At 35.4% G+C, this 13,740-nt stretch overlaps 1 protein-coding gene across 1 annotated transcript in view; it reads left to right on the plus strand.

The window, feature by feature from the left end:
- LARS (leucyl-tRNA synthetase) overlaps window positions 1-8,957 on the plus strand; it is a 78,364-nt gene extending 69,407 nt beyond the window's left edge. Inside the window, exons 30-32 of the mRNA XM_012658244.1 lie at window positions 1,105-1,200; window positions 2,648-2,780; window positions 8,562-8,957. Coding sequence (XP_012513698.1) covers window positions 1,105-1,200; window positions 2,648-2,780; window positions 8,562-8,767 — 435 coding nt within the window. The 3' untranslated portion in view covers window positions 8,768-8,957. The remainder of the gene's footprint in view (window positions 1-1,104; window positions 1,201-2,647; window positions 2,781-8,561) is intronic.
- Window positions 8,958-13,740: the final 4,783 nt, after the last annotated feature.

Here is a 13,740-nt window from a genome sequence, read left to right on the forward strand (position 1 = left end):
CTAGGCTGACGCCACGGCACTCACTCTAGCCCTGGCAAAAGAGTGAGACTCTATCTCAAAAAAAAAAATGAAGAGAGACCTTATATTCAAATGCTTTCTAAGTCTTTCATATTATGGAGTACTCTGAATTACTTCTTTTCCCCCCTCCCTTTCAGACCTCAGATTCATAGAATTGGGTTAATTATAATCTGTGTGCTTCATGATATATCATCATTGGTCCATGCCTGGCTCTGTTTTTTTTAAATTGATAAATAATGAACATTTATGAATCCACTACCCAATCCAAGAATAAAACAGTACCAATAGCTTTCACATATCTGTAACTTCCCCTCTTTCTGCCCTAGTCATAACTTTATATATAGATTTTAAATATGTTGTCTCTCAGATGACTTAGGCAGAAGGAAAAATAATTCACTCTAGAGAACTGTTAGAGGACTGAAAAAGTGGTTCTAGTGATTACGAAGACACTAAAGTAAAAAAAAATGTAGGTTTAGAGTTTGAATAAAATTATTTCATGAAATATGGAGATAGAAGAAAGTTATTTCTAAATAAGCATTTTATCTTAAATGAGTTAATGAAATTGATAAATAGTTACAGGTATCTGTTTTATGTGTATCTCAAAATGTTCATATGTATTCATGTAGATTAAAAAAAACTCTTCTTGGATCTTCTCACTTGGAGAATGGGGGATATACCTTACATTGAGAGTCATCTTATATTCAGGCATGTGTAGTATGGTATATTTCTGAGCTTTTCTTCCATTTATTTAAATGGAAGCCTTATGTTCTCAAATGATAAATTTCTGAACTTGTCTAAGGGGAAGGCTTTTATATGCTGATACCCATTTTTCTTATATGCAGATAGACACCAGATTTCATTATAGAAAATGGTAAACACGACTATATAAATAATACTATGGAACATCTGAGTATTAAATAACTAATTACAGATTTCATTTAATGTTTATATGGAGAATAATAAAATTGCATAGACCATTTCATGTTAAGTGGAGAACTTAGTTTTGCTTTTAGTGAAATGAGGTGATGATTAATTTCAATCATATTAAGTAATACTAATGACTTCCATTTTTTCCCCTCTATTTAGCTAGAACACATAGAAGTCAAGTTTGCCTCTGAAGCAGAAGATAAAGTCAAGGAAGACTGTTGTCCTGGGAAACCACTTAATGTTTTTAGAACAGAAGTAAGTTGAAGGAATCTCACTTGAATCACTGCATTTTAGAGCTAGAAGAGACCTTAGAGATCATTACATCTAAACCCATCATTTTAAAGATGGAAGGAAGGAGGATCCAGAGAAATTAAGTAATTGGTTTGTTCTAGGCCATGTCATTTGTTGGAAATGAGGCTGGACTTGAGGTGTCCTAATTCCCTGATTGGTACAATACTTACTTTTTCCTTACTTTATTATTATGGGTGTTGTCAGATGTTATTTGTGGGTTTAAAAAATAAAAATATGATTTTCAAACCCTGATTTTTATTAGAAAAAATACAGTAGAAATTGAAATGTAGACCTTTTTAAACAGTGAAAAGGAGTTTTCAAACTTCAGATGAGTCTTGCTTTGATTGTTTTTTAATGCTTTTTGGTTTTTGGTATAAACCAGACTGATGTATGATCTTAAGGTATGCTGGAATTGCTTTTTTTCCCCCTCTTATTTTTTGGCCATTATTGGTGAAGATAAATAGGATTTAGAGGTTTTGAAAATTCCATTTATTTAGTCTCAAAGTATCCATTCAGATCGGCAGCATTTGGCAAAGTCCAGGGGACTGCAATCATGAGAGTCCATAAAATGCCCTTTTCTTGGTAAGCAGAGGACTTAGATATATTCTGTTACTTTTACCATATTTAATTGAAAACCTAGCAAACAGAAAAAGTCTATTTTGAAAGAATAAGGTAATCGTGATCATGGATACTTCCTGAATTTTATCATCATGTAACCAATATTCTCATTACATCAGGATATGGCAGCTTTTTAAAGTACAGTCATTTGGGCCATGGAGATAGGTATAGGAAATTTGTGTTTCTTATACAAATGTATTTATTTCAAACCATTTTCAAGTATTCCATTAAGATGTTATGTATTTAAGTCTTTCACAAGACTCAGTTGACTTTCTCTGCTTAATAATAAACAGAGTCCTTGACTATATAGCTTCTATAATGTGAAAGGTAGTATGGCATGGAACTGGGTTTAATCCCTGCCACTTACACACATACCAGCTGTGTGATCAGCTTCTCATTTGTGAAAAAAGAGTCCAAGAGAACTGGAATTACCTTTCAGGATATGAAACTAATTGCTATAAAGTGCTTAGTATAATGCCTGATACATAGTAGAAATTCAGTGAATGATGGCGATTATAGAAGAGAAAATGTGATTATTGTAATTGTGCATCATCAGTATTGATATATATAGTTGTAGTCATTTTTACGTAGGCATTGAACCTAAAAACATATAATACCTATAAGCATGAACTTGTGCAGCTTTTCTTTTATGTTTGAGTATGCCTTGGTCATGATTTTAGGATACCAGAATTAGATCTGTCTTTCACTGGGCATTAAAAATGTAGCAGAGATTTCCCCTCCCTTGTAAGTATTCAAGTTTGATTTTCTATGACAGCTATTTTCTCTTTCCTAGCCTGGTGTGTCAGTTTCCCTAGTGAATCCCCAGCCATCCAATGGCCACTTTTCAGCCAAAATTGAAATCAGGCAAGGAGATAACTGTGATTCCATAATTAGGCGTTTAATGAAAATGGACCGAGGAATCAAAGGTAAGTGGTTTTCCTGAAACTCACATTTGGCAGTAGCTTGTGGATTTGATGAGTTTTAAGCAGGAGGGTTGGGGAAAAGAAAAGTAGCTAGCTTCTTAGGGACAGCTGTGTGATATTATTGAAAGTATGTTGGGCCCAGAATCAGGAGACCTATGTGTTTTGTGGGATTCTATGGCTAGGTAGCTTGGTGACTTTGCCATGTCACTTAAGCTTTTTTTTTTTTTTTTTTTTTTAAGAAATAATGTCTTGCTCTGTCACCCAGGCTGGAGTGCAGTGGCATGATCATAGCTCACTGCGGCCCGGGAACTCCTGGACTCAAGCAATCCTCTTGCCTCAGCCTCCCAAGTAGCTAGGACCATTGTGCATGGTTAAGTTTTTTAGTCTTTGTAGAGATAGGGTCTCACAGTGTTGCTCAGGCTGGTCTCAAACTCCTGGCCTCAAGCGATCCTGCCACCTTGGCCTCCCAAAGTGCTGGAGTTACAGACATGAGTCACCATGGTTGGCTTAAGCTCTAAATGGATTTTTCTTTTAGTAAAATGAGGACACTGGGTTAGATATTTTTCCAAGACTCCACCTAGCTGTAAATTTATAAGAAGTGATTTCTGTCTCTCAGAAGTATTTGTAATTAAGGAACATGTATCTTTAATATTCTAAACTAACCTGCCCAGGTCGGTCTGTTCCTGGGAAAGGAAGAGAAACAGTAAAAATTATTGAGTGTGTCATATATTAGCCATTTAATCCTTTTACAGCCCTACAACATAGAAGTTATTATTATTATTTCCCTTTTACAGATGTTGAAATGGAGGCTCAGAAAGGCTAAGTAATTTGAAAAGTTCTTTCAGCTAGTAAATCCTGGAGCTGGAATTCAAACTCAGGTCTATTTGACTTCAAAGCTCATATTCTTTCTTCTAAAGTCTAAACAATGTGCCTAAATAATCTTAATTTCTTATCAAGATTAAGCCTACATCTTCTGTGATTTGATTCAATGTAATAATTTATGGCTTCCTTTTTCATCATCCAGCCAGGTCTTAGGCTGAGCAGAGTGTGAAGGGACTTAGTGTGTCCCTTAGTGTGTATTATTTTTCTTCTGAACTCTGAAGAAAAATTAATGTTGAGATTCTCTATTTTGCATTATCTTTCTTTTTTCTTTTTGACAGCAATGAACAGTTGATTAGGGGCCGGGCGCAGTGGCTCACGCCTGTAATCCTAGCACTCTGGGAGGCCGAGGCAGGCGGATTGTTTGAGCTCAGGAGTTCGAGACCAGCCTGAGCAAGAGCGAGACCCCGTCTCTACTAAAATTAGAAAGAAATTAATTGGACAACTAAAAATATATAGAAAAAATTAGCCGGGCATGGTGGCACATGCCTGTAGGCCCAGCTACTCGGGAGGCTGAGGCAGTAGGATCGCTTGAGCCCAGGAGTTTGAGGTTGCTGTGAGGTAGGCTGACGCCACGGCACTCACGCCCAGGCAAGAGAGTGAGACTCTGTCTCAAAAAAAAAAAAAAAGTTGATTAGGTCACTTTCTATCACTATAAAAATTTTCTACTAAAATTCTCAGACAGTGACCTAATTTATGGAACGATATTCAGGTTAGTAATAATCCATTTAAAATAGAAGACTTGAAATAGCCCTTTGGAATTCATTCTACCATTATTTTGTGTTCTGTTGAAGTTATTCATCTCCATTCTGTGGACATTTATTGAGAGACTACCACATGTAGTGTACTTATAAACAACTGTGTACGTAGAGACTCCTATGTTTGTACTAGGGGTTTGGGGAGTCCACAGAGGCATTGGGAGCTGCATCTAGTGAAGGGATAGGAGACTCAGCTGTTGTGCCCATAATCATAATCTGAGGAGAAGCTGTTGAGTGCAATAAGAAAGATGCAGATAAAATGTACAGCACAGAGAAAGGTGAGATTATTTCCAGCTGTGGTAATCAGGTATGAATTTATGGATAAAATATTGTTTGGATGGGGCCTTGAAAATTATACCTGTGAAGGTAAGGGGAGAAGGGTGTATTAATAGGAAGGAAATACCAGTTGCTTGTTTCATTGTGTATGGAGCATCGTCACTAGCAGTATACTAGGGTTAGAGATTTTATTGTTTATAGACTTTTTTTTAATTGTGAAATATACATAACAAAATTTACCATTTTAGTCATTTTTAAGTGTATAGTTTAGTGACTTTGAGTGCAATTTCCATTGTTTTGCAACCATCACAACCATTCATCCCTAGAACTTTGTCATCATCCCACACTGAAACCCTGTACCCATTAAAGAGTAACTCCCCATTCTACCTCTTCCCAGTCCCTGGTAACCCACTTACTTTTTTTTAAGCTTTGTTTTTAATTGATACATAATAATTGTACATATTTGTGGATACAGTGTGATGTTTCAATACATGTATACAATGTATAATGATCAAATTAGGATAATTAGCATATCTATCACCTCAAACATTTATCATTTCTTTGTGGTGAGAACATTCAAAAATCTCTTCTAGCTATTTTGAAATATATATTATTGTTAACTATAATCACCCTACTAGGCACTAGAACTTACTCTTCTATCTAACTGTAACTTTGTACCTGTTGACCAATCTCTCCTCATTGCCATCTCCTCCTATCCTTCCTAGCTATCCTCTAGTAACCGTCATTCTGCTTTTTATTTCCATGAGATCAACTTTTTTAGATTCCACATATGAGCGAGCTTATGTGGGTATTTGTCTTTCTGTGCCTGGCTTATTTCAGTCAACATAATGTCCTCCAGGCTAATCTATATTGCTGCAAATGACAGAATTTCATTCTTTTTTTATGGCTGAATAGTATTTCGTTGTGTAAATATACCACATTTTCTTTGTCCATTCATCTGTTGATGATGGACAAGTAGGCTGATTGCATATCTTGGCTATTGTGAATAGTGCTGCAATAAACACGGACATGCAGATCTCTTCAACATACTGATTTCATTTCCTTTGGACATATATCCAGTAGTGGGATTGCTGGATTATGGTAGTTCTATTTTTAATACTTTGAGGAACCTCCATACTATTTTCCATAATGGCTGTATTAATTTACATTCCCACCACACTATTCTACTTTCTATTTGTATGTATTTGACCATTCTAGGTACCTCATATAAGTAGAATCATACAGTATTTGTGCTTTTGTGTCTAGCTTATTTCTCTTAGCAAAATGTCTTCAAGATTCATCCATGTTGCTATATGCATTTATTATGTTCCCTCAGTTATACCAGGTACCATCCTTAGAACTTATAAACCATAAGAAGCAGAACTTGAAAATTTGGAAATGTGAACATATAGGAAGCCACTTCGTGCCTGCCATTTGGCTATTTTATATTGAGAAGATTTTGTAAGAACTCTTACCCTTGAAGAACAAGGCCTTGAAGGCTTTTAAAGAAAATAGGTATTTGTGTGGACCCACTGGATAGGATTATTATGAGGTTGTAGCACATGAGAGGATGTATTCCTGTATTAAAAACTGTATTATATGATGTTAAATCTGTCTTCCTTTTTAATGTACTGAGATACAGCACTGACTAGGTTCTGCAGAGTTGTACTGAAATGTGTTACTATCTCTTGTTTTTTCTCACTGAGCCTCTGGCATAATTCTTATCTCCTTTATCGTATTAGCAGTGAATAATATTATCATAAAGTATTTCAAGTTTAGTATTAGTAGCTACTGTAAATTTTAGAAAATAGAAACATTAAGGAGAGTTTGAAATTGATATTCCTTTAAGTATCTGCAAAAGAGATCTAACGTTGATACTTTTCCGAAAGCGGGCTGAGTATATTGAGCATGTGAGATGGAAGAGGAGTTAAACTCAGTAACCATAGTTCTGGGTCTGTTTGCTCCAGTAGCCAGCCAGCAAGTCATCCAATTAGTGCCAATTATATTGAAGCTGATTGTGATGTTGGGCCAGGAGGAACTATACTAAAACCATCCTTTCGCTCCACAAAGGCCACTGAGTAACTATTTGATGATAATGAGTTTAAATCACTCCCAGCCCATGCCATATATGAACTAACAACTTGGAGGTGAAAGACTCCATTTCACATTATCAATCCCTAGGGACTTTCAGTCACTCTCGTCTTTTCTCTAAGGGTCTTGAATCTTGTGTGTTTACAGACTTAAATGTCAATGTTTTTAATGATAAGGGAGGTCTGGGATAAGAAAAGATAGTAAAATCACTAAGAAAGCTCCAAGAACTTATTGACAGTAATGAACTACATAGTGAAACATCAAAGCAAATGTGTTTTGTCACTTAGAAGTCTGATTGAGTATTAAGGTTTCTTTGAAATAGTTTGATTCACAATTGCTTGGAATAACCAGGGAGGTCTGTTTCAGAGAGAGAGAGAGAGAGGCAGATCTGCAGTAAAAGGCCTTATGCCTAAAATCTGCTGGCAGGACTTGTCATTGCCTCTATAGTGAAATATTTGGTACTTCTGATGTGCAAGTTGAATTGCAATAGCTGTTAAAATGAATTATATTCTTTCCCAAAATAAGATTATGGCTGTCATGAAAACTGCCTGCTCCTTTCCCATTTTAATTTTCAAGGCTTATGCTGTGTCAGGGAATGGATTGTATGGTCTCTGCAGAGACTCTGAGACAGGGTTTGCTTTTGTGGTAGTCTCAGGTAATTGCTCTATAAGCCCCAAGATCTCATCTCAAAACTTTTAGTCTTTCAGTTTTTGTTTCCCAAAGAGAACAGAATGCATGGATAACTTATATGTCTGGCAAGATGCCAGCTGCATTAATGTCTCCTTTTATCTCTTATTCCTCTCATGCTAAGCTTCATACTCTTGAGTCAACATGAGGGAGTGTAGCTCACGGACCACCCAGAGATCTGTTTCAGAAAGGAGTAGGAAGTATTTCAGAAAATATCTTCTATTTTTGTGTATCAAGTTAAGCATAACTAGCCATGCTACACTTAGAATGAGGTATAAACCCAGAATTAGTATTTTTAGTAATTTCTGGTATTTTTCCACCATCTGAAATAAAATTGTTGGGAAGTCTCTGAATTACTGAAATAAATTTCTCTTGGGCTCAGTTGTTTGCAGAGTTGTTGGATCATAAATTTGTTTAAGAGACAGATGCTTTTTTTTGCCAGGAGCCCTCTTACCAGCTTTCACAAGAGCAGATCAGAAAAATCTCAAGCAGGATAGATATCGGAGCTCATTCTAAAGCTTAAAATTCTAGAAGCTGTGCCCTTTCCCTTTGCCCTCCTCCTTCTCTCCTTATCTCGTATCAACTTTATACAAATGCTTTCATCTTTTGGGCAAAATAAGAAACTGGTAGTGCTTTTTCTTAGAGTAATAATTTCTCCAAAAGGATCTCCAAGAAAAGCTACAATTCTTGCAGGTTTAATGTATTCCAGGAAACACACAAGAAAAGAAATAAGTTTTAGACTTTTTTGACATTTTGTAGAATGGTTAATTGAAGCATATAAAAAGTGATTTGAGAGACCATATAGGATGATGCTGAAAAATACACTCAACTCTTTCTCTCTCAGGTTATAATTCCAAGAGATGTGTTATACAGAATCTCTGACAACTTGATCTGGGTAAAAGCCGAAAGGGGATGAAGATTTGTTAGATTTTGACTTTGCTCCTGAGATTGGGTCCTATTTAATAATTTGATGAAAATATTTTTGTTTAGATGTAACAGTCAGTGTGATTAAAACGTGAATTGTTAGACTCATTCATAGGTTTGACTCACCGACTTTAGTTAGTGCTCATATTGATAATCTCTTTTGCTGTAGACCTTTCCAAAGTGAAACTGATGAGATTTGATGATCCACTGTTGGGACCTCGACGAGTTCCCGTCCTGGGAAAAGAGCACACTGAGAAGACCCCTATTTCTGAACATGCTGTTTTCGATGTGGACCTCATGAGCAAGAAAATTCATCTCACTGAAAATGGGCTACGGGCAGATATTGGTGATACAATTATCTATCTGGTTCATTAAACTCATGCAAATTAGAGATTTATTCTGGTTTTTGGTGATACTGTTACTCCTCTGATTGGTCCTACTGACTTGCTATGAGAACCTTAGGCTGGACCAAATAGATTTTATGTCTAACCATTAAATTCTGCATGTAACCACAATTATACCAAGTTATCTTTAATTCCCAGACCTAATAAATTTTTTTCTCCTTCTTTGGGCCTCTAAGAGAAATGGTTTGTGCCATACTTTTTTTTTTTTAATGACGTATACTTTATACTATTTATGAAAGCTAAGGAATATCTAGCAGCTTTTTATAGTATATTCATTTGTGGAGTTAGCTGTATTTCTTTCTATTTTTTTTTTTAGTAAATTAGACAGTTTTGTGTTTTTATGAAAGGAAATCTCACAATGATTTAAACGAGAATATTTTGACTTGACTATGATCACTATTTTGTATGAAGAACAAACAGGTTCTACATTCTGTGAGGCTTTTTAAAGCTTTAATATGTTCAAATAACAACCAATATTCAAGGCTAATATCAAAGAGTTTATACGTTTATTTCATTTACACTAAATTTAGGCATTTTAAAAGAGGATTTCCCCCCCTAGAAATCTGCATTTACCAAATTTGTCTTGAATCCAATTGTGTTTAAGGATTATGTTATGATTATATTAACATTCTTTTCTTTTATTCTTGCTGAAATGTGTTTTAATATTCTCTGTGCCATCTATCTTTCATATGAGGAAAAAATGTAAGGCATTGACTAACAGAAGAAAAATATTTCTTTTTTTGATGGGTTTAATATGGGGAAAGACCCATTTTGATAACCCAAGGGAACCTGAATTCTGACTTTGAGGTCATGTAAACAGATTTTATTGAGCTTTCTTATTTTTTTCTCCACAATTAAAGATTACCAGGCCTAGGTGAATGTTTTATCATAGGTTTATTGAAGTAAATCGTAGAATGTTAGAACTGAAAGATCCTTCAGAAATTATCAAGTACAAATCATCATTTATCTGCTGGGCGCAGGCTGTATTGCATAGTGGGGTAAGGTTACATACTCTGACGTCAGAGTAGCTAGGTTAGATTTCCAGTTTTTCCATTTGCTAGTTGAGTGATCTTGGCCAATTACTCAGAGCCTCACTGTCTTCATCTATAAACTGGAACTAATAATCGTACCTGCTTTGTAGGCCTATTGTGAGATGTTTAGATGAACCGATCTAGGAAAATCATAAATATAGTATAGTGCCTAGCAAGTAGTAAGCCTTTAGTAAATGTTACCAATGATGAAGACGACTCCGAATATACCAGGGTGTATTGGTTTAAGATTACTGTAAGCTATAATCATGTTCTTTATAATCATGTTCCTTTGGGGCAACTGTTTCTTTGTATTCCTCTAGATTCTTTTGCTGCTCTCTTCTATCTGCATAGCCTTAGTTCCCAAAATTAAGCAGTGCTTCCTGATGTGTAAAAACCAGCCTACTTTGTTTAACTTAGGTGAATTAAATAGTATATGCTTGGCCAAAAAGAAAAAAGGAAGAAAGGAAACTAATTTTAATATCGTGAGTGATTATGCCCATTTTATTAAATGAGCCTATGAACCTGTACTACTTTGGATTAAATGTGAGTTGGGATTTATGGATCCCCTCTTCTCTGAGTCTCAATTGCTGTGTGTTTCTCTTAAAATGAGCTTCTTGCTTGGCTGAAAATGCTTCTCATGTTTAAAGATACATAAGTTTTGTACAAGGAGGCCTCTACGGATAAGCCCATTACTTCATCTGGTACTCAGCTGAAGAAACAGCAATTAGTTGAATGCTGAGGGAAAAGTAGGCTACATTGGGTTTATTATATTGATAGTATGTTAGTGCCTTTCTAAAGAATTGTAATGCTTTTTAAAAATTTTGAAATATAATGTACATACACAAAGAGTGAACAACAAAAATACATAATTTACACCTAAAAAATGGACCTTTTGTCTTTCCCACCTCCAAAAAAGGAATTTATCAATAAAGCAAACACCTGTATAATCACCAACCAGTGAGGGATTGGCACAGTGCCAGCACCACAGAAAGCTTGCCCTGTGCCTCCTTCCAGCACTGGAGATAAGCTTTATGGCCCAGTGTATGGTCAGTCTTTACTAATGTTCCATGTAAGCTTGAGAAGAATGTATATTCTGCAATTTTAGAGTCCCATACACGTCTTTTAGGTCAGAGTTGCAGATTGAATTGTTCAAATCTATATCCTTATTGTTTTGTTTTCTCTCTTTATTCTTTCCGTTTTTGAGAAGTATACTAAAATCTTTCATGAGCATGGCTTAATCTATATCTTCTTATATTTCTGATAGTCTTTGTTTTATATATTTTGAGACTTGTGTTATTAGATGTATATGAATTTATATCATCTTTCTGGTAAATTGAACTTTTTCTAATTAGAAAGTGTTTCTTTTTAGTACTTTTTCTTTTTTTTTTTCCTAAAGCCTACTTTGTCTAACAATACAGTAATACCAATTTTCTTTTGCATAGTATTTCTGTAGAATATCTTTTCCAGTCTTTTATTTTTAACTTTCTGTAGCTTTAATACTTTATTTTGACACATTTTAAGCCTACAGAAAAGTTGAAAGAGTTGGCTAATAAACATTCATACATCTATCACCTAGATTTACTAATTGTTAATATTTTGCCAATATTTGCTTTGTCTTTCTCTAAATAAAATTCAGATTTTTTTTTTTTTTTTTTGAGACAGAGTCTCGCTTTGTTGCCCTGGCTAGAGTGAGTGCCGTGGCATCATCCTAGCTCACAGCACCCTCAAACTCCTGGGCTCAAGCAATCCTTCTGCCTCAGCCTCCCGAGTAGCTGGGACTACAGGCATGCGCCACCATGCCTGGCTAATTTTTTCTCTCTATATATATGTTTTTAGTTGTCCAGATCATTTCTTTCTATTTTTTAGTAGAGACGGGGTCTTGCTCTTGCTCAGGCTGGTCTCGAACTCCTGACCTTGAGTGATCCACCCGCCTCGGCCTCCCTGAGTGCTAGGATTACAGGCGTGAGCCACCACGCCCGGCCTAAAATTCAGATTTTTAAGATTAACTTTTTATTTTGGAAATTTTAGCTGTATAGAAAAGTTGCATCTTTAGTAAAGAGAGTTCTTGTACACCTTTCACCCAGTTTCTCTTGTTAACATTTTAAGTAACTTTGGTTCAGTTGTCAAAACTAAGTAATATTGGAATATTATTATTAACAAAATTGTAGACTTCATTTGGATTTTACTAGTTTTTCCAGTAATATCTTATTATTGCAAGATCTTGTCCAGTATATCACATGCCATTTAGAATATACTTTTTAAAAATTCTGAACCATTTGACAGTAAGTTACAGATACCATGACACTTTCAATACTTTAACATGCAACTCCTAAGAGCTAGGACATTCTCCTATATATCAAAGTATCATTATGTCCAAGAAATTTAGCATGATACAATAATACTAAGAAATTAGCTTTTCTAATAAAATTGGGGAAATAAAATTATACATTTCCCCAATGTCTCATCAATAATGTGTTTTTTTAAAAAACCCTCAAGATCCAATCAAAGACCAAGCATTATGTTTTGCATTTATGTCTGTTGATTACTTTTAAACTAGGAAAATTTTTCTACTTTTTTATTTTGGTCTTTCATGGCAGTAACATTTTTGAAGACTTCAAGCCACTTGTTAGTAGGATGCTTCACAGTCTGGATTTGTGTATTTTCTCATGGTTAGAATCGGATTTAAGAGCTTTGGCAAGAATACTACATAGGTGATATTTCCCATTGCATCATATCAGGACTAACATTGTGGGTTTGTTCCATTATTGGTGCGGTAAGTGTGATTATGTGGTTAATATCTTCATATTTCTCGATTGAAAAGTATTCTTTTCCTTATTGTAATTAATAAGTAGTCCATGAGGTGATATTTTAAGGCTTATGTAACTCTCCCATTGCTACGGTCTGAATGTTTGTGTCCCCCCATCTGCCACTGATGGTGTTAAGAGGTAAGACCTTTGGGGGTGATTAGGTCATGAGGGCTGCTACCTCTTCAGTGGAATTAGTGCCTTTATAAAAGAGGCTTGAGAGAGCCCTTTTACCCTTCTGACATGTGAGGACACATAGAAGGTACCATCTGTGAGGAATGGGACCTCACCAGAAACTGAATTGTGCTCGTGCCTTGATCTTGGACTTCCCAGCCTCCAGAACTGTGTGCAATAAATTTCCGTTGTTTATAAATTACCAAGTCTAAGATATTTTGTTATAGCAGCTCAAAAGGACTAAAATACCTGTTACCAGCAAACTTTCAGCAAGTAGTGCCATTCATGGCTAATTTATCAGTCAGTTATTACATTGATGATTGTATTATAATATGGTGAGTTCTTTAATAATGATAAGATTATTCTCTGTTTATTAGGTATCAGTCTTCAGTAAAGAAGAGTTTTCCTCTTTCCTCCTATTGTTTTTCTTTCATCATTCTTTTCAAATCACTGTGGACCGATGGATTTTTTTTCATATGTGCTACAATCCATTACCCTCATTATTCTTTGAATGTTTAAATTTTCCTAAATTAACCAGTGGAAGCCCCATGTAAGCTGGCTCCTGTGTCTTTTAGTATTTTCCCATCAATCTTGCAGCATTTCTTTACTTAATGGTACAAGAAGTTCCCAACTCACCTTGTATTTTCCTGTTCCAGAAATGGAATCGGTCTTTTCTCCAAAGAGCTCTGCTTCATTTTAACGGAAAATGATATTAAAAAACCAAGATCCAGGTGTGCGCTTATTGCTACTAAGGACATTGTTTTTTAGGACCTTCCAATGGATGGAGCTTAGAAATGGCTAGAGTATATTTTTTAAATAATTATTTTATCTAATACCACTGAATTCTTCCTCACCTCCCTTCTTATGTTTGTATTTCCCGTCTCATACAGTAAGAACTCTGATTCTCAGGAATCTCAGTGTTTTTACTCGTTTGG

This window comes from Propithecus coquereli, unplaced genomic scaffold (genome assembly GCF_000956105.1).
Source record: "Propithecus coquereli isolate 6110/MARCELLA unplaced genomic scaffold, Pcoq_1.0 Scaffold58, whole genome shotgun sequence".
NCBI lineage: Eukaryota > Metazoa > Chordata > Mammalia > Primates > Indriidae > Propithecus > Propithecus coquereli.